Source organism: Pimephales promelas, chromosome 11 (genome assembly GCF_988280905.1).
Source record: "Pimephales promelas chromosome 11, fPimPro1.hap1.1, whole genome shotgun sequence".
Lineage (NCBI taxonomy): Eukaryota > Metazoa > Chordata > Actinopteri > Cypriniformes > Leuciscidae > Pimephales > Pimephales promelas.
Window position 1 is genome coordinate 16719478 of NC_142779.1, and position 21057 is coordinate 16740534.

Sequence of the window (21057 nt, forward strand, 5' to 3'; positions counted from 1 at the left end):
TAATGTATGCTGGTTAATCTATATTCACCTTTCTGTCATGTGTGCCTCATTCTTCAGTCTCTGGATTGGTTGTTGCACTCATGTAAATGATCTGGCGTGGGCCGCCGTGTGACCTTATGGCAGTGCAGACCCCATGACATCAGACAGAGCTGTTCGTCTCGAGGCTCCAGAATCTTAATGAGCGTTCGCCGTGCCAGACTTGGCCAGGCTCGGCCTCTCTCTGGTTTGGTTTGGACGTCGGCCTGTGCTGCTCCAGAAACCACCCTGCCCCACTAGCAGCCCCACCACAGACGCATGCGATCCACCCAGTGGGACAATCTTTCCCCACTGTTTCAGTAGAACGCCACACAAACGCACTCCGAGACGTGATCCCTCTGTGAGCAGATGCCCTATCTGGAACGCTTTGGGCCCTGGTGGTGGATTGGGCTCAGCCAGAGCAGGTTGGGTTGGGTTAGGGCTGTCGGGCTGGGGCTGGCCGTGTTGGATGGGCTATGATGAATGGGACTCACCTGGTGGTCTCTTTGAGGGCTGGCAGGCTGCGCTGTGGGGGTCTCCCACCAGCCTGTCCCAGGCAGCGTGTGGCAGGAGGCAGCAGCCAGGGCCACATTAATCAAACCCTCCACCTGCCTCTTTTTCACTGTCTCCCTCGCTCTGTCTCCCTGCTCGTCTCTTTACACATTCTCCTTCAGACTCGTCGTGCAGAACAATGAGTCTTTGAACAGAGCCAGTGCAAGGCCAGTCTGTCTGACAGTGGCCATTTTACAGCTAAACCTTGGACTTTTTTTACATTCGTGTACTAGGTGTTTAATGCTATTACGGCAAGGCAAACCTTCTTCTCCACTGTCAAGCCTGGGAGTATATATAAAAGCTAAAATAGACTAAGGGTACTTTAGCACTTAATATTGGTAGGCCTTTGCCCTGCTCTGAAGTCTTAACAGCTTCGACTTTCTAATGCTAGAGTTAGTGACACCTCCTTTTGAGGTCACTGAACACATAATTGGGTACTTAGTGGGGCCTGTTGCTTACCCTGGATCCATTTCAGTGATTTGATAATTTCAGCAATACAGAATTGTTTTATCTTAAAGATAAAAAATATCTTAAAAACTATTATTATTATTTTTATGTATTTTTAGCTTGTCAGTAAATATTTGTGTGTGTGTATATACAAGGATTATTAGGAACACAATTACTAATACTGTGTTTGACCCCCTTTCGCCTTCATTCTATGTGGCATTGATTCAACAAGGTGCTGAAAGCATTCAATATAATTCAGTAAATTATATTTTACATGTACGGAAAAATATTTAAATACAAAATATTACTTTATAACTTATTGATTTTGTTTTATATGATATTCTGTAAAAAAAAAAAAATCAAAAATCAAAAAATTGTAGTGACAAAGCAGCGCTGACTCGAGGCCATTTGTTGTATTGAATAACATGGAAAAAAACGAAGCTAACAGAACAACAGTACAGCAGTAATTATCGAAAGAAATTCAAAAGCCACCATGAAAAGCTCAATCGTTATGAAATAAAACATAAGCAGCGACTCATCCTAAATGATTATTTACTGCATGTGAAATTGACCGTTGTTTCCCTTGTGATGTTTTTGGGGGGATCAGATGAGCACTCGGGCCTCATTAAATATACATGCTGTGTATTGAGCTGAGCAAGCCAATTAGCCGGTTTTCTTTCGATCGCTAATAATTGCTTGCTGTTTGCAATATCACCAGGCAGACTCCACCTCTCATTTGCTTGTTTGAGACTTTATTGCTTGGCTTAAGTTGGCTACATTCACGAAGCTGCAAAATTCAGTAGTTGTTTCCTGTTTTAGAGCTCCTAATGCAGTTACATTCCCACATTGTGTGACCGAACTGACTCAATTAATTTGATTTAATCTGTTCCGGTAAACTATTACATGAATGGGACAATTTTAGAGTCATGCTTGTTAGTAAATGAGCTTTTCACTTCCAAAAGCTGACCTTTGAAATGCGATCATTAAATAACTTGTCCACTTGTCCTTACCTCCAAACAGGGATTTCTCGTTCCTTCTTTCAAAAGCCAGCATCTCAAACAGACGTTGATCTGGAATGCATGCTGCCTCGTTCTGCAGGTGGCAGCCTGACTTCATTATCACACTCGTCTGTGCGCGCATGTTTTAGAGCAGGTTCGTAGATGAAGGCTGAGATGATACAAAGTGATCTGTGTAGAAGCAGCCTCCGTGCATCAGCGTTGTGCGTGTCATCTCTATCGTGAGGGTTGCAGCATGGGTTTCAGACATCAGTGGAGCAGCACTGGCGCTTTGATGCTAAACTGCGTCATCAAAGCTGAATAAATAGTGTTTACAGATACATCCTCACTCTTCCAGGAGCAAACAGGCCTGCGTTAACCATGTACAATCAGATGGTGTTCGCTAACGATGACGACATCTGCAAGCGAGGTTCAGTGCAGTGAAATTGGTTTGTTTACTGCATGAGGGTAGTTTTCAAATAAGAGCCTTCTTTTTTTTCTTTGTTTCTTTTTAGCAGAAGCCGTTTTGAAGTAGTGCTTGCTGGTTAATCGTCTTATCTCCATGTAATTAAGGGCTAGAGTGGCCTTCCGTGCATTTCTATTTCAATCATGCCTGAGATACCGTGAGAAACAAACAGAGCCCGTGCCATACGCGACTCAATTACTGCACGCTAGAGATCTAAAACTCTATTACAGCACATTTTACGGATAAACTGTTGCTGCTACCTCATAAATCCTGTCTAATGCGCAACTCAAATCTATTAGTGCAATTGAACACTTACATTTAAAAGTATAAATATAGTGTATAGTATGAAGTATACAAATCTATCGCTGTTGTTGTGTGAGTGTGTAGACGTGAGCCGTCTACAGATTTGACAAGACGCTTGATTATGATTTGGGCTCGGAAAGCTGGCTTTCCTCTCAGGAAGTGTTGTTCCTCTCCTTTTTCTATAAACAGTGGAAAAGGGACTTGAAGAAAATGTCCCAGACTCACTATTTCCACTGTAAACACTCTGTGCTGTTTCCATCCACAGCAGTGGCTTTCGGCTGGGTCTGCCCAAGGCCCTTTTCTAGGGAAGGATTTTCCAGGCAAGAACTTTGTTTGGATTTTATAGCAGCATTGCTAACTGCTATCCCTACAAGGGTGTGTATGTTTATGCAAACTGTTGCATAGAGTTAATTTGTCTTCAGAAGCGTCTGGTACTGAGAACCTGTTCTTGTTCATAACTGGAATTATTCTGTTTTTAATACTGCAAGTGATTGAATTCGTTGAGCAAATTAATGATTTGTATGAACCGATTCTTTTTAATGAATCAGTATCAAACTTGTTTTGAATCATTCTAATGGCTCACTCGCTGACTGGATCGATTAAATGATTATTAACTGAAACAAATCATTACTTTAATCAAGTCAGACTCAAAATAAACTAATGTGTTGTATTAAAGTTGTAATGTAGCAGAAGTTACAATAGATAGTCCATATTGTGACGTACAGCCGAGTGAAACGGATTATCGAAAGAAAAATGTTGAGCAGGGTCTTGGTTCTGTCCATTATTTGTTGATTGTACGGTGGCAGTTTGAGCTTACAATCGATTGTAAGAAAGGGACGGGATTTAAGCAAGCAGCATACGCCACCAAAGAGAATTATATTTTGCTCAAAATGTTAGAAAATGAAACATTCATTGATGTATCGTTTCATTTAGAAATGGCAACAGATATTTTTAGAGTTTAAAAATATTAAGTGGTCGGCACCGATAGCCTCGCGGGCAAGTGGGCCAGACCCGAGTTCGAGTCTAGGCTTGTGAACCTCTCTCTCCCACCTCACTTCCTGTCTAGCTACTGTCCTACCCTAAGGCCGTGTGTTCACCAAAGCGTTTTTAGCCAGCTGAAAACGCTAGACGCTCTGCTGCTTTGGACGCTTGAGTGCGATTTGGTAGCGCAGCGTTTTTTCCGTTGAGACGTTTCGTTGCTATGATACAGAATATCCGCAGCAGTTGTGACAGTTGGTCGGTGTGGTATTAGTCCCGCCCCTCCTCCATTGTGATGGGGACGGCTGGGTAAAAAGTTACAGTGATGAGCACTGCGTTTTATCCAAAGTTGAACATTTTTCAACTCCCAGCGACCAGTAAAAAAACGCTGGGCGCTCGGCGCTTCAGCGTGAAAAAAATGCTCAGCGCCTCGGTACGTTCATGGCGTTTTGAAACAATTGAAAACATACACCAGGCGCGTGGAAAAAACGCTTTGGTGGACACACGGCCTAATAAAAGGCAAAACGCCAACCATAAATAAATAAATTAAAATACTAAGTGACATGTACGTTACGTGAGATTGTCATATGTCATGATATAGTCATATTAAAAGATTTTTATGGTTCGCTGTTGCAATTGGATAATTGTGTTGGTTCTTAGTGTCGGTTCTTGTTGGTTCTTGAAGCATTGCTTTGTTGTTAATTCTGCATATTAAACATTTTTATCATTATTAAATATTATAAATATATTTTTTATCTTTTAAAAAGCATTTTATATCGTAAGATTTTAACAATTTATCTTTTAAGGTAAATATTCTTTTTTTCCTGTTTTATATTGTGACTCTTCCTAACCATATTTCATTCACTGTAAAATCTTGATATTTCTCTCATCATCACCATAGCTGCAATAGATGAAGTGAACAGTCTTCCTCCTTTGTTCCCTTCACACTGACTTGATCTTTCACTCTCTCGGCAAGTAATTAAACAGATGTGTTAAGGGAAGAAAAAAATTCACCAGTATCGTACACCAGCTATCTGGCCGATAGTAAAGGTAAACCTGTGTTTGAGGCCGGGAGAGCCATTTTTATTGCATCGTATCAGCCATGAAAGAGGTGCTAAGATGGACACTCTGTATCACCGCCGCGCCAAAAACTAATCTAAATGGAAAACACATTGTCTTCATTATTTTGCAAGTGCTGAAAGAACATTGTTGCCATAGTAACTGGCAGGGGAGGCCGAGGGCTGCTTCAGGGCCAGTGAATGGAGTACAGGAGAACCCTCCCCAGCCGACTACAGAAATGGCCAGTTAGTGAGTGTAAAAGTGCTGCTCACTCATGTAATTAATTTCAAGGAGGATTGGTGTGTGGGGGGTGGGGGGGTGCAAGGTAACAGATTCAACATGGATACTTAGGAGCCGCGAGTCAAATGGCAGCCCCGGAGCATGAGAGAGAAGGACAGTATGCGGGTGTGCGGTGGGGGTAGATGAGGGAGTGTGTTTGATTAACAGCAGCGATGATGACATGCTGTTTTGCAAACATGCGGCTGAAATTGCTCGCATCCATAAAGCTGTGGCTGCCAGGCATAGCTTGAGTTTTTCTCTGGAGGATTTTTAACGAATGCCAAGAAAGCTGTTGTTTTTTTTCACGAGGTGGTACCAGATATTGTGCACACACGGACACACACACATGCTCAGACCGAAAAAAAAAAAAAAGGCTGAAGAGCTTTATTAAAAATCATACGAGGAAAAATAGCATCAGTTCATATCACTAATGCTATGAAATCCAGACCAAATCCATCCTGTGCTCGTATTTATCTAGTCACATATTTTGAATACCAAAAGGATGTTCTTTTCAAGCTGTGGGCTGTAATTTTGTAATTCCCAATGATAAAGGTCTTGCCAAAATGGGCGGGGCTTAACAGTTTATTTTAGCATGAACATTTGTGTCAATCAGCTTGGTTCATTTAAAGTCGGCATGAAACGGAAGTTTTGATCGCTGTTTCTTCCCTGACGCGACGTATACCTGAGTGCAACAGCATCATAAAGAAAACATGGAAGGCAGGACTTGATTTCGAAATTGGATTGTTGGATGGTTGTGGTTTGCTATTGCTGTGAACTCATGAGTGATAGATTGTCCTGCCTCGTGCCTGTGAACACGTCATCAGAGAAGAGATTTTGGGAATTTATTTTGATTAAAGGTTAAGAGGGCATACAAATACAAATGCATGTGCTTGGATGAATAGTTTATGCCACAGAAAATTAGATTTATACATTTTGATTTCATGGTGTGTTTAAATGGCTCTGTATGACAAATATGAACCTCTCTAGTTGGTTACAGTAGGTGTTGGTTAATGATCTCCTGGTCATCTAATGAGAAAGAGCTAACCGAGGTGGGTCAGGTGCTCCTCTCCAAGAGGGAGGACAGTGGGCTGACCGCTAATGGCCATGGCGTTTGTGTGCGGAGGCTGTTTGTCATGGCAATTCATGTCAGGGAGTAATTGGTTTACCTGGCCGTGTATGTTGTGAGGCTTGTCTGCATAGCTAAAAACAAATTACCCACCACTGACCTTTCAGCTACACCGACCACATGGCCACATAGAGGCAACCGGGTGGGGAGAAAGTAGAAAAGATGGAGAGAGCGAGTGCCATGATGGTGCTATTTCTTGGCTTGCCGCTGTTTGAAGGAGTGTTTGAATGAAGGATGCCTTTGGGGATATTTATTTGAGCCAGTTCACAGCATGCAAGGTTTTAAAAGGAACAGCGGAGCATACGTCCCTCGCAGACTCGGCCATCCCATGCTTTATTTGCCCGTGCCTAGATGAAAACGACCGCTGGTTTTGAAAAGCAGCGGCTGTGCAGTGCAGCTTTGCTTGCTCCACTTATCTGTCAAGAGCAGTAAAGGGGGGATAGAAGGATGCCGTAATTCCCTACTTCCTGCATAAAGGATACAATATCCATTTTAGTGACAGAGTAGTTGGGCCTCAATTTAAATCTTAATCCACAGGGCCTGAGTCGCAGTCGGCCGGATTGATTCTAGCACACTGCGTGTGCGACTGCGTGCTCCAGGCGACACTGCACAAGTTGATTTTCTTTGTGAAAGTCTGACACTTTGCCGCCACCCTCCGCGTGTTCGTTTCTGTCTTCGCTGGCATGTACAGATGACAAAAGCACTCTAGCCCTGTTTTGTTTATTTCTCCCTTGCCAGAAGCCACTTCCACATGAACTGGAGATTCATTTCTTAATTGAAGAAAAAGAGGCCTGTTGTTGAAACTAATTTTTAATGTATTTAGCAGTGTTAATAGTTAGCAGTAGAGAGAATATATATATATATATATATATATATTGAGAGAAAATGTATATGTAAAATGAAATTATACAAATTTTAACATGTATTACATTTACATTACTTCATTTAGCTGACGCTTTTATCCAAAGCGACTTAAAATTGCTATTTATTTCAGAGGTCACGCGCCTCTGGAGCAACTAGGGGTTAAGTGTCTTGCTCAGGGACACATTGGTGTCTCACAGTGGATTCGAACCCGGGTCTCTCACACCAAAGGCATGTGTCTTATCCAATGCGCCGTCACCACCCCTAGAATTAAAGTTGAAAATCAGGCTCATACAACTCTCCTCATATCATAATGCCAGAAAAATCTTGTTGAAAGATTGTTCTTACAGTATGTTCTCAAAAATTAGTTCTTTATCTTCTCGGTGAGGGTGGTTAATCTATGTTGCTGATCAACTATGCTTTTTTCCCTAACAGGCCTGGCCTCTACTTAAACACAGCCTAGCCTGAAGATTATGTGCTAATTGTGAGTTTGATGTCAATCAATTTCAAATTGATCCTATTCGCTGTGCAATCTGAGTCCTTTCCAAACTGCAAAACCTCTTTTCTAACCTGCCGTACAGTTCGGTAGCCCCCAGACAAAGCACTTGTGTAGCGGGTGTAGCAGCTATGAGCTATAAACGGTGTGCCATTGATCAGTCTTTAATTAGAGAGTGAGATCATTAAAACACTGTATTTTCACTGAGCTTGGTTCATCACCATATATTATTTTTTAACCAATACCAAGTTGCAGAGTTGCACCCTATTGACAAGTTCTATTCCTGAAGGTTTTTGTGTGTGTGTGTGTGTGTGTGCCTCCTAATAGATTTCTTTTCATTTAATTGGAGTTTCAGACTAATTAGATTTGTCTTATAAAGCATAAGAAAACTCTGGCACAGCAGGAGCTGCTGAGAAGGAGGTGAGATGTTGAGAGATTTTTGAGAAATGTCAGTCTTGGTTGTGAACAGTATGCAAGCATGTGGCTTTATTTGAATCACTTTGTGAATTTTTGTGTCCTTTTCTTTTCCAGCCGTTATCTTGCTATATAAATCAGGGCAACATCTTTTGCTTGTGAAAATTTACAAACATAAGTGATATAAAACCGCTGTTCAACCAAAAATGTAAATTCTGTTAATAGTTACTCACCCTCATGTCGTTTCAAACCCGTAAGATCTTCGTTCACCTTTGGGAAAACAAATGATGATGATCTTTTTAATCCAACCTGAGTGCTTTCTGTCCCTTTATTTACAGCCTACACAACTACCACTTTCAAGGTTCAGAAAGTTAGTAAATGCATCATAAAAGTAAATAAAAAAAGAATTTGATTTTGGGTGAACTTACGCTTTAATAGTTATTTTATTTTAATAGTTAATAGTTATTTTTTCTATAATAATAAAAAATCATAATTTGCTTATTTTTTAAAATATATGAGACAAAGTTAATACATGAATGAAACATAAGTAATATAAATAAAATGTCCACCCTTCCCTGTAGCTTTTGGCATTAGATATTTGTATAAATTGTATTGTTTTTGGATTTTCTGGCAGAGGAGAGCTCACTCCTGTCCTTCAGTAAGTGAGTGATAGAGCTCAGAGCCCAGCGGTAGACTACTAACAGTTGTTGATGTTTAGCACTTTTAGGCCAGGCCTGAAACAGAAAGCCGTGGAATTTCTCAGCTTACCTATTCAGCAGTAAGATCCCTGAGGTGTCCAGCAACAGCCAAGCTGGTCTGCTGCCGGAAGGGTTCGGTTTACACCGGCCTGTCAGCTCTACTCCTCACTCATGGTCCACAAACCCAATGTTTTGTTCTGCTGAGCTCTCAGGCAGAGCCAGAGCTCTCTTCCCCCAGCCTGAAATACAGCCATACAGTTTTACCAACAGTGCTGGAACATAAATTACTCTCTCTTTTTTTCTTGTTCTAAAAAGCCTGGCCTGGCATTCCTCCTCTCTGCTGTCACCCTAAATTAGAAATCTCAGAATTTATACATCCTTATGAAAGACTGCATTTTCTTTCAATGATACCACAGAAATAATAAATTGATGTAGTAAACTTCTAAAGTTTTCATATTACAGCCAAGTCTAGCCGTTCTCTCTTTTTAAAGAAGTTAACATATTAATCTTTGTAGCTCTCACATGACAAGCATTCACCTCACGCGATTTCTGAATCCATGTGAAGGCGTCTTTTATGCTCTGAGAGATGCTCAGTAGCTTCCTTGCCTTGATGTGCATTAGGGGCTATTTTTAGATGGGAACAGCACATAAGATTCACAATCATGTGTCTCACTGTGACCTGATTTTTGAAGACCTGACCATCCTTTCATAACCAGAGCCTGGAGTAATGGTAACGAAAATATACAGAAACAAATATACAACTCCTCAAAAACAAAGACAAATTAAATGGCAAATTAATAATTCAGTTGAATCCATGGTGGTTTTTGTCATTTTTTTTATCATTACACGTTTAATAATTGTTTTTAATTACAATTAGAAGAGAACATCTCCCAACACTGAACTAGTCAACTGATAGACTGCTCAAAAGTTTGAGGTCTGTAGGATTTTTTTAAGTTTTCAAAGTCTCCTATTCAAGTTTTTAGCTACATTACTTCAGTCTTCAGTGTCACTTGATCCTTCACACTGTAAAAAAATATTGTTGGTTTAACTTAAAAACAGTAACCTGGTTACCTTAAAATTTTAAGTTCATTGAAATGGAAAAAAATGAGTTAATAAGGAGATTAATTTAATCACCAGAAACTCAAAATATGATGTTAACTGTACTACATAAATTTGACAAAAGAAAAAATGTTGTGATTACAAATCATGAAAATAATTTTTTACAGTGCAGAAATCATTCTAATATGCTGATTTACTGCTCAAGAAACATTTCTTATAATCTTGAAAACTGTTGCTGCTTAATATTTTTATGCATTTTTTTGTAATAATATACAAATATTTACGGTCATCTTTATTATTTACTTTAAACTATTTAATGTATATGTACTTGCTACATAGAAGTCATTTCTAAAACAACTCCAAACGTTAGAATGTAGTCTAAATTGAATCATTAAAATTAATTAACCGAGTATGAAGGTTTATTCAAATAACCTTGTGATTTTAATTAGTGATTTCCTGGTCAAGTTATTGTTAGTGAAATGAGAGCAAAACAGCATTTTGGCAAAATGGTGGACTACTATTTCCAAACTGTGATGCACATTCATCTAAAAGTGTAGGAAGTTGTTTTGAGTTATTTAGTGGTTTCCCCTCATTTGGTTTGTTAGTTGTCCACAATTATTGTTTTACTGACCTGGTCCACTACCTGAAAGGTTTAAGAACCCCAGTTTCATATTCATCATACAATGCATACAGAAGCAGTCCTACTTGAGCGAGTTTACTGCTCCTGTCACTCTAACCGCCTGTGAGATGGGTGCACTGGTTTATTTACACAGGGCTGTCCAGGCCTGGCAGTTGGCGAACTCTGACAAATGAGAGAATCTCAGGATGAGCCAAAGGAGGGTGAGAGAATATTGTTTGGAATGCTGGACATGCTTTTGCTCAGCCTCACAAAGATGCACACACCAACAGCCATGATTGGCAATCCTGGGCAGTTTGTTGATAAGAGCGAAGGGTTAAATCGTGATTTACGCACACAGTGATTTGTTGGCGTCTGGAGCTGGACGGCCCGAGCGCCACACAGACCCACGGAGCTCTTATCTGAGATAGCTGGAGTTTTTCTCAGCTTTGGTCTTGCCCTGCGCAGTGAATCAGAGCTGAAGTGAGCAGACATGGAGGAATGCGAGCAGAAGGGAGAGTGAGTTCAAGAATCGCCCTAGAAACACCGTCTCTGTTTCCCCCCAACGTATTCGTGGCATGACGGGATTGTCCTGGGGTATCTGGTGACACATACCTGCCATTGTAGAGACCCCTGGCACCGTACTGCTGTTCAATATTTATAGACACCGAACGCTCTCAAATATCAAATGGCTAAACAGCTGCAGACAATTTCAAAACTGGCTGCCCGTTTTGGGAAGTGCGCAAGCCGCAGGGAAAGTTGCCGGTGAAAAAGAGTTTATTTTCTTCATCACTCTCTCAATATTGGGTAATTAATTGACTTGAAAGAGTGATGTTGTAATTGTTTTTGTGCAGTGAGGTTCAGAGTGTCTAAATGAAGGTTTAGTGATTAAATCACACTGAAACACAATATAAAACTCAAAACTGACCCCAGATTAGTAGAAAAAGGTTATTTTGTGTTGGCATCATGCGGTGAGCTGATGAGAAATGGCAGTCACATCCCTAACCTGGCGTCAGCAGCTCCCTCGTGAGAACTTCCCCTCAGGTGAGAAATTAAAGTGGATATTATCTGTGCAGCGGCCCAGCAGCAGCTCAGTACGAGGCCAGGATCCATTTTGCTTTCTTCACACAGGAAACGCTGGGTTGACATTATTTTCATGGCAGCCATTCTCGCCCTCTGTTAGTGATGTGCTTTTCATTCACCTACTCAAGGGCAAGGTCAAACCGACTGAGGTCGTTACGCTTCTACAGAGGTGTAAAGGAGTCATGAAGAAATACAGTGTATGAAGAATCACAGTGTTAAACATTTTCAGATGTGAGCGTTCATGATAATATTGGTTAGTTCCATTTTCTCCATTCTTGAATATACTGTACTCAATGATATGTCCCGGATTAGTTCTAGTCTTCAGTTGTGATTGACTGAGCAACGTTAAAGTAAAATAAGTTTTAATGTTGCTGATTTCTATTGTGTTATGTAATAATTTTATAATTTAAAAATAATTGTATAGTTTAGTTTTATTCTTTTAACAGTATGTATATTTTGCACTGTTTTATACTTTTAACATCTTTTGAAGAAAATATTATTGCCCAATGCCCTAAATATAAGATAAATATAAAATATAAACTAAATATAAATATTAAACATAGTATGTGTGTGTATGTATGTATATGTATACTGAAATATATATTTCATTAGTTTATATACAGTATATATATAATATTTTCTTTTATTTTTTACAACACATTTTAATTAGTTTTTATTTGTTTGATGTAAATATAGTGTGTGTGTGTATTACATACAGTACTAACTTATGTAAGTACAATTTTATATAGGCCATAATTATATAATTTATATATAATTCTTGTCTTGACACAGATCATTTTTACATATTTATGAATGGCAAGTTACATATTAGCTGCCTATCAACCATAAATTTGAAATTAAATATTTACAAATTTTAAGTAACTATGTAATTTTTTGTAACTTATGTGCTTATTGTATAACTTTAAAAAAGGTATTTGCTTAATTGTCGCATTTATATTTATATAATTCGCTTTAATAAAATAAACTAAATAGATTGTATTGGCTAGCATCACATGTTTATCCGCATTATATTGAAACCCCCTTAATGGTTGACCACTATAGAGTTAGTTCAGGGCAGTTTGCGATGGGGGTGGTCTGTCTGTACATATGCCCTCCCCTCTCTGATCAGCTCACAGATGGGCCACACCAACCTTCTGTTCCAGATCTGAGCTCCGAGCAAATAATGAGAGAGAGAGAGAGAGAGAGAGAGACGGGTATAGAAAGAGGAACAGAAAAGACAAATTAAAGCGAGCAGGAAGGATGGGGACGGTAATATCGTGGAGGATGAGGTGAGGAGAGAGGTGAAGGGACAGAAAAGCAGACTCGAGTCAGTAGCTAAGTGCCTTGTGACCAGAATGAAACAGAAAGCCTCAGGCAGATGTAAAGAAGAAAAGGAGGGGGTGGCAGAAAGGGAGGGGGGAAAGCGGAAAGGGGGAGTCAGTTTGAGAGTAAGAGGAAGGTAGAGTGAGTGAAAGAAATAAATAGAGAGCGTGAGAGGAAAAGAGAGAGAGAGAGAGGAAGGGAGGGCGGCGGTGGGGGAAGATGGTGTGCCGGTGCGGCCGTGTTGATTGGCTTGTATGAAAACACATGACTGCAGTGGGGAGCCTCTTGCTCAGGGTGAGTGGCTCTGCTTCAGACCAAACCACATTAGATGAAATGAATCCATTCCCCAGCCTGTTAGAGGAGTGCGCTGCCCGGGTTCTGGAGAGAGAGGGAGAGAGAGAGACAGGGAGGAGGGGTGGATTGAGTGGCATGAGAGAATGGGGGAGAAAGAGAGGGAAAAAATGGAGAGATGGGGGCAGGACGAGGCCAGCACACACACACACACACACATATGGTGCTAGAGCGACTGCTTGGGAGATTACGACACATTTTAGGTCAGGACAATAGAGAGCAGTGGAGAGCCTTTACGCTGCCTTTCTGGACTCGCATAACAAACGCTGCCTTGTGCTGTCTGCAGGGGTCACTGTCAGGCTCGCTGCTCCTCGCCACACACGCCGAAAGTGCTTCAGTGCAAGAGCAGTACGCTTATGTGCTTGCTTCGCTTTCTCTATTTGCATATTTCACACGGTTTTTGAGTTCCGTCTTCATAAAAGGTGTTTGAATTGGTTGACTGGCAAAACAATTATGAGAACGTTTGAGTTTGTGTACTTTGGACAGTAGCGGTTTTAATGCCCAGGGCGGCACTTCTTCGGCACTTGTCACATGGGGTGCGGCACACAAGCAGTTAAAAAAATCATCTGTGCTCCGAAGGTTTTCTAATTTTTAACACTTCAATTCAACTATTGGCAATGGCGCCCCTGCTTGCTGAGAAGGTGCCGTGCACAGAAGTGATGTCAAGGGGGTCTCCTGATTGGAGGAGCTCACCAAGTGTCGCGTCTTTTGCATGCTCAAGGTCGTTATTTCAAATGTAGGCGCACGGGAAGCGCACTCATTATTGAAGCGACGCGCTCATTTTTTCCAGGAGCAGCGAGGTGAAAAATTGTAAACTTTTCAGTATGGGAGTGCACGTGCACCCAAACACGTGGGTATTTTTCTCTTCTCCGTAAATAAATCTTTTAGTAGAGCTACAGCAAGCGTTTTTCTGTGGTATAAATACATTAGCTGCTAAAACTTCTTTGTCGTTGTGGAGAGTGCAGTACATGGTTGTATTGCAACGACAGCCATGGGAAAATCGGACCTTTAAAATAAATAAAACTTTTTAAAAATAAATAAAACCTGAAGGCGGTCTCGCCCAGGGCGTAATTCAATGTACAACTGCCACTGACTTTGGAATACACAGTGGGACTAATTTTTTTTTTAATTGAAAGAGTATTGCTTTAGAAAACAAAATATTAGTTTATTTTAAAGACAAGCAACACAAGCACACTTTTCATTATAATTAATTGACCAAAAAAAGATTTTTTTGGTTTAATCCAAAATTTACAAGAACCAAAATTAAGGCAACTAGAATGGAATAGTGTTATTTAAAGCAACACCAAGTAACTTTTCCTCTGCGGTCACCCTACAGGTTGGAAGCGGAATTGTCCATTCCACTGTCGCACACACACGCTCTGTTTATCCAGCACCGTCTTTGGAATCATGATGACAATTCAAAAGCTACTCCAGTGCTAGGTATCTCACATGTAGTAAGTTGTAGTCTACTGTCAAGTACGCTTCACCTATCAGCAATTGTAATGCTTGCCGTAAAGCAATCAGATTTGTAGTTTTCTTATGTCTCATTCGGACTACAGAAACACGACCCGATCTGGCAATCTTACATAGCATGGATATATCAGATAAAGGACCACAAACCGGTGGCATAAGTGCATTTCACCATGTCACGACTTGATGAACCACTGAAACGATTTTTGAGGTAAAACTTTTTTTATTTAGTGTTGCTTTAAACGGCCACACTGAGACTTTCAACACACAGGAGAAAGCATCACACAACATGCTGGAAACTCATATAAACTCCCACTGCAACGTTACAATTATAGACTACTTTTATCAACTTGACGTTGAACTAATGCTCCATGCTCGTACCATGATAACGTTACATTTGTGGTGTTATCTAGCATAAGGCATTTCACTAACTATTCGTGTCTTTCACAATCAGCAATGTCAACATAGGTGAATGTATAATATAACGAAAACGGTTAGTGAACTAGACTGAACAATTTCAGTCTAACAGTAAGATCGTAGTAAGTAACATTACTGTACTGAACGTGTCTGGAAATGTGTATTATAGACAATATGAAAGTAGTGGGATGAGTGACATTAGACAGTAGATCTAATACATAAAATAAAAGTTACATCCTAAAGCACCTACTTTCCTGGATCAGTCTTTTGTATTCATTTCATGTCTCATATATCTTGTAGTTTACCTTGCTATTTCATTACAGTTTACCACTATTTCAGCATATCTGAAAACTTAATTTAAAACTTAACTTAATTTATCATAATAAAAATAGCAGAGGTCTCTCTATAATTCGAACGCTCTGCTGATGTTGATCCGTGTTTCGATCCGATTCACGTTTGGTCTGACGAGCTTCAGCAGATTTATTTTTATAATTATGTGGAGTTTGTTTTGGAGTGTGTGTTGTGCAGGAGGCAGGTCGTTTTTTGGTGTTACCAGACTCATGTCGTTTGCAGCAGTGCCGTCCTTTTCGTATGCACGTCACATCTGACGGATTTCGCAGAAAATCCGACCTGGAGACTTCACATAGAAATTGGAATGGACTTCAGAGGTAATGGCAAAACCAGACAAGTGGATCATTGTAATGTGTGATTACAACCCCTTAACACACTTGCAAAAAAAAAAATGATTCATTTTAGAATAAAAAATACATATAGAACCTTTAAGATATGAGCTCTTACATAATTTGTTTACTAATGCAATTTGGTTTTAAATTTTGTAACCCAATCATGCAACAATAACATCAAAAAACCTTGGGTTCAATAAGATATATTGAGATATCTTATATTTAAGATATATTTAAGATATATTTATATTCAGGAAGAATAAATTAAATAGACATTTATAATGTTACAAAACATTTCTATTTGAAATAAATGCTGTTTTGTTCATCAAAGACTCCTGAAAATCCCAAAATAGTTTAAATGCACCTCTGCTTTCAACATTGATGATAATAAGAAATGTTTCTTGAACACCAAATCAGCATACTAGAAAACATTTCTGAAGGGTCATGTGACACTGAAGACTGAAGTAATGATGCTGAAAATCCAGCTTTGACATCAGATGAATAAATTACATTTTAAAATATATTCAAATGGAAAATGGTTATTTGAATTCAACATATTTTAATTAAATAAATGCAGCCTTTGTCAGCATGAAACTTCTTTCGAAAACAAAATAACACACTGATTGACCCCGAACATTGATGTAAGTGTCCAAATACTTTTTGGCACCACTATTTGTGGCTTAAGGTGAGTTTGTGGTGATGGATTCAAGCAAACGCAGGTCCCCTTTGCCATGGACTCATGCCTCCCTGCTGTTGGTCACACCAACAGGTGCTGAGACACTTCCCTCTGTCTCTTCTCTGCAGGCGGTCTGGTCTGATCTTTAGTATGAATGCACTCTGATCAGCCAAGCTGAAAGCAAACAGGTCCTGCTAGTATCATTTATTACTGCCCACAGATCATGGACTTGACCGGCATACTGTGCACAAGACCTGACTTAAATCACCAGTTTCAATCTGATTGGCTAGTGCTATGCAATGCCCTGAAATGAAGAGTTCACCAGTTCACAAATGAAGATGAGTTTTATAAACTGTCTTGATCACTGGATTAGTTCGACAGGTCAGTGGGATCAAATGGAAAATATTCAAAAATGTTTGAGATGCTTAGAATAAAGTGAACTTGGTCAGCTGAAGTGTATATATTCCATATTCTTATATGGAACATAAAATAAGATTTTTTTTTAATTCTATGGAAATCACTGTTCATCAACTTTCTTTGCTTACCAATATTTTCAAAATATATTTTGTTTTCAACAGAAGAAAGAAACTTGGAAATGGCAGAGATTTTTTTTTTTTTTTGGTTGAACTGTCCTTATTAATGGCATGTAAAAATAAGATCAGTTGTGGGCATGACTTCAAGTGGGTAGCACTTGGCCATAATAAGATTGAAATTGACATTATGCTGAGTTTCATTTCTGGTTATTTAAAACTATTGTTCTGCATGCATTAAAGTTGCGAATGAGAGGTTTACACCACGTGAATGAGTCGAGTTCTTTTGAGAAGATCTCTTGTTCGGATCAGAGCGTGAGCTGTAATTATGATCCGTCTTTTAAGCTTGGCCTTTTTCTTGAATTAAGTTCCAGGCTGGTATCAGTCTCTCAATCCCTGTCCTTAACCCAAGAGAGTGACTGATGGTATTTATAGAGAGCTACCTTTTGAAAAGGGGAGTCAAGCACGAGTGGAAATGCAAAAATCACTCACATGGCACGTGTCTGATTATGAAGAGATCATTTTCCCTACACAAAATAAGTACCGCCCGTCTCTGCCTCTTTCTCTGCCCCTCTCTCTCTCTCTCTCTCTCTCTCTCTCTTAGCCCTTTTTCTGAACCCACCTTGCTGAAGATTAAAAACATGTTTTTTGTACTTCACTTCCTTGCTTTTGTTTTTGTTCTGACCGTAAGAATTAGGTCTAGTCTCATTCATCTGATATGATATATCCTAGTGTTTTAGAGATTTCGGGTTCTCTACGCTGCTGTTTTTACTTTCTAATACCTGGATATCAGGCACCTCATCTCATTTTTATATGGCTTGAAGGTGTGAATTCCACAAAATATTGTGATTTTATAAAACCGAAAGTTTTTTATTCTGTTAAATCAAATTTATTTTGTTTAAGTAATGTTTTAATGAATAACCTTAATATTTTTTAAATAAATTGTATAAAATATTTTGTAATAATGCACTCATTCTTTTGTTCAGCATTTTTAGTGTGGGCATGTGTGTTTATTATTATTATTAGTATTAGTAATATAATACATTAAAGGATATGTGATTTGAGTGAAATATTGTGAAATGCTACCATCATGTCCAAGTATCTGACTGTAAACTTTCTGTTTGGAGTGAGTCCATGGCTAGCTTCTGCTTCTCTTTGAATAATGAGAACAAGAGTTTGTTTTCATTGAGGTAGTTGGTGTGTTATATAACTGGTGTTTTTCTAGCCTTCATTGCCTGAGGGGAGAGTGAGAGAGTGACAGAGAGAGAGAGGGATGCGTGATCAAGCTGTGTGGAGTTTTGGACTCTAGCTCTGCTTTATGGCTCTCTGACGTCATAGATCAGGATGTTCAGCAGCGCACTGTAATGATGTTTTCATGTCATCATCACCCTCTTGAAGCCTGTAGCTTAGAGTTTGCACACCAAACAAAAGCTGTCTTACGAAAGAGGAGAGTGAGCATTCTTCCTCTCACTGCTCGTGACTGGAGGTGAGAGTGACAGCAGGGTAAGGAGGGAAATAGTTAATCAATAGCCACAAGGTCAGACAGGCGAGCCTCTGGTTTGAGCGTTCCCTGTTAGTGGGTTGGAGCAGAGGATTTGTAGCGCTTGTAAAGGCTTAAAGGAACACTCAGCAGTTATTTGTGGTGGTGCTGATGGTCAGGGTGGCAGGGCTGCAGTGTGTGTGTTTGTGTGTGTGTGTGTGTGTGTGTGTGTGTGTGTGTGTGAGAGAGAGAGACACCTGCTGGCCTTTGATCGTAACTGCAGACACACCGACCCAAATTCTGTCAGAGCAATTTTAGCATTACATTACAGAGCAAATTAGCATTATATTTACTCTTTGCCAAAAGAGTACTCCGTATATCCAGTGCAATTTACATTGCAAATTTTTTATCAATATTCTTCCTAGAAAAAAAAATAATAAAATAAAATAATATATATATATATATATATATATATATTGAAGAAGAATTGTTTGAGTTGTTGTTTTTTAGTTTGGGTAAGTAAGATTTTTTTCAATGCTTTAATTCCTTAAGGATGCGTTACATTTTTCAAAATATTATTATAATATAAATGAATACTACTAAAAATATAATAATAATTAATTATTATTACTATTATTATTTCTATGCAATATAATATAATTCTATATTTTATCTACTTGTCTATTTAGATAAATGCAAATATGATGATGCAAATTTCAAATAAATGCAGCCTTACAGACCCCAACTTTTTGACGGGTAGTGAACTCCCGAACAAAATGTGAACAAAATGTAGTGTTCATGCTTTGAAAAAAAATTCTTATTGTTCCCAGAGACCACAATTTTTCTTCTCAGGAGAGTGATTTTATTTTTTACTCATAAACAAAATACTGATTATTATTATTCTGAAGTGATTGCAGTCAGATGCATTTGGTGGTGAAAAATGTAGGATAAAAGTGGAGCATGTTGTGCTGTTGTATGATTCTGACGTTGTGGGTTCAACACACTTCTATTATGCAGGTACCAGGCATGCCGTCTCATCCGTGACTTACGTGCTTATGCATTTCATGTGGGCTTAAGAAAGCACTCTTAATACCTGTCCCGACATCACTTCCTGAAATGCACTGACTGCTTTAACATATATAGGGCAGTATCTAACCCTCCTGAGAGAGGGTCCTGTCACGCACAGAGCCGAGATATTTGAAGAGCGCTTATCAGACCGCTGCAGTGGGTGGTGGGGGAATTTTGCTTTCTGCCTGTTTTTTTTTTTCTCCTTCACATTAGTGCCTTGGAATTTTAAGAGTGATGGCAGTAAAGTGGTCAGATGAGAGATGAAGTCCCGACATTCCTGTTCCTCACCAATTAATCCTTCCGTGTGTCGGCGCAGTGAGTTACAGCGCTGGCCACGGGGCCTCGTGTTTATTTGCCAGCAAACGCAACTGTAAATCAGCCCGCCGCGGCTAAATTGATAACCTTGAATGTAACGCCTGATACCTTTAGCAGCGTGTAATGATGGGGTTCAGGTCTGATTGGAGTGTACGCACACTTCCGTTCAGCACTTCCTTTCTGAGTTGTGCTGTTACTGCCGATTTATGACGATCACGGTTGAGCTTTACTTTTGAGAGGAGTGTCAAAGTTACAACGTCAACAAGAAAGATGGATGTGGCGGCTCCTCCTCAGCCACTTCTGAAATGTCATCTGAGCACTCAGTGTCTTTCAGGGCCTTGTTGAGCGTGTGAGCCTGTGAGGAGATCACAGATTTGGGTTGAAGTGCTCTCCCGTTTTTCTCTCAGCCTGACACACTCGTCTCTTTGTCTGTGCATTTTTCAGAGAGAAGAACTTTAATGGCTTCCAGGTAGAGAGAAAGAGGCAGCAGTCAAGATGAACTCGATTCCTTCGATGGACAGGCACATACAGCAGACCAATGACAGGCTGCTGTGCATCAAACAGGTGAGGAGAAAGGAACCACAGTGAAACAATGACTGTCTGTTGATTGTTCAGTCTCTCAAATGTATTTCTTTATTAGCTTGGCTCTTAACAGGTTGCTGAATATTGTTGGAGTCTGAACTCTGTTGCCCTCCTTTTCTATTTCCCAAGCATCTCCCATCAGCTGATTGCTTGTCACAAACACATACATCACATCACACACTAATGCAGACATGCCATTGACTTAAATATCTACTTTCAAATTAAGCTAATTTCACACTTCATTCAAATGATTTATTTTTAGAAATTAATACTTTTATTCAGCTAGGATGCATTGAATTGTTGAAAGTAAACATGTTACAAAATATTTATATTTCAAATAAATACTGTTCTTTTGATCTTTTATTTGTCAAATAATCCTAAAAAAAATAAATCTATCTGGGGTTTCACAAAAATATTAAGCAGCACAACTGTTTTCAACATTGATTATATTATAATAAGAAATGTTTCTTGAGCAACAAATCAGCATATTCTGAAGACTGAAGAAATGGCTGCTTAAAATTCAGCTTTGCTATCACAGGAATAAATTATAAAGAAAAAGTTATTTGTTGTAATTGTAGTAATATTTCATCATATTACTGCTATTACTATATTTTTGATTAAATAAATGCAAAATGCCTTGGTGAGACTTACTTCATAAGCATAAAAATACTTACCAACCCCACACGGTAGTGTAAAATGACTACAAATTAACCCA

At 39.4% G+C, this 21057-nt stretch overlaps 1 protein-coding gene across 7 annotated transcripts in view; it reads left to right on the forward strand.

Moving 5' to 3' along the window:
- zmiz1a (zinc finger, MIZ-type containing 1a) overlaps positions 1-21057 on the forward strand; it is a 194416-nt gene that overhangs the window by 130179 nt on the left and 43180 nt on the right. For all 7 annotated transcript variants that reach the window (XM_089117099.1, XM_089117098.1, XM_089117100.1 and 4 more), the window contains one exon: positions 20205-20324. In XM_089117099.1, the coding sequence (XP_088973225.1) occupies positions 20256-20324 (69 nt within the window). In that variant the 5' untranslated portion in view covers positions 20205-20255. The remainder of the gene's footprint in view (positions 1-20204; positions 20325-21057) is intronic.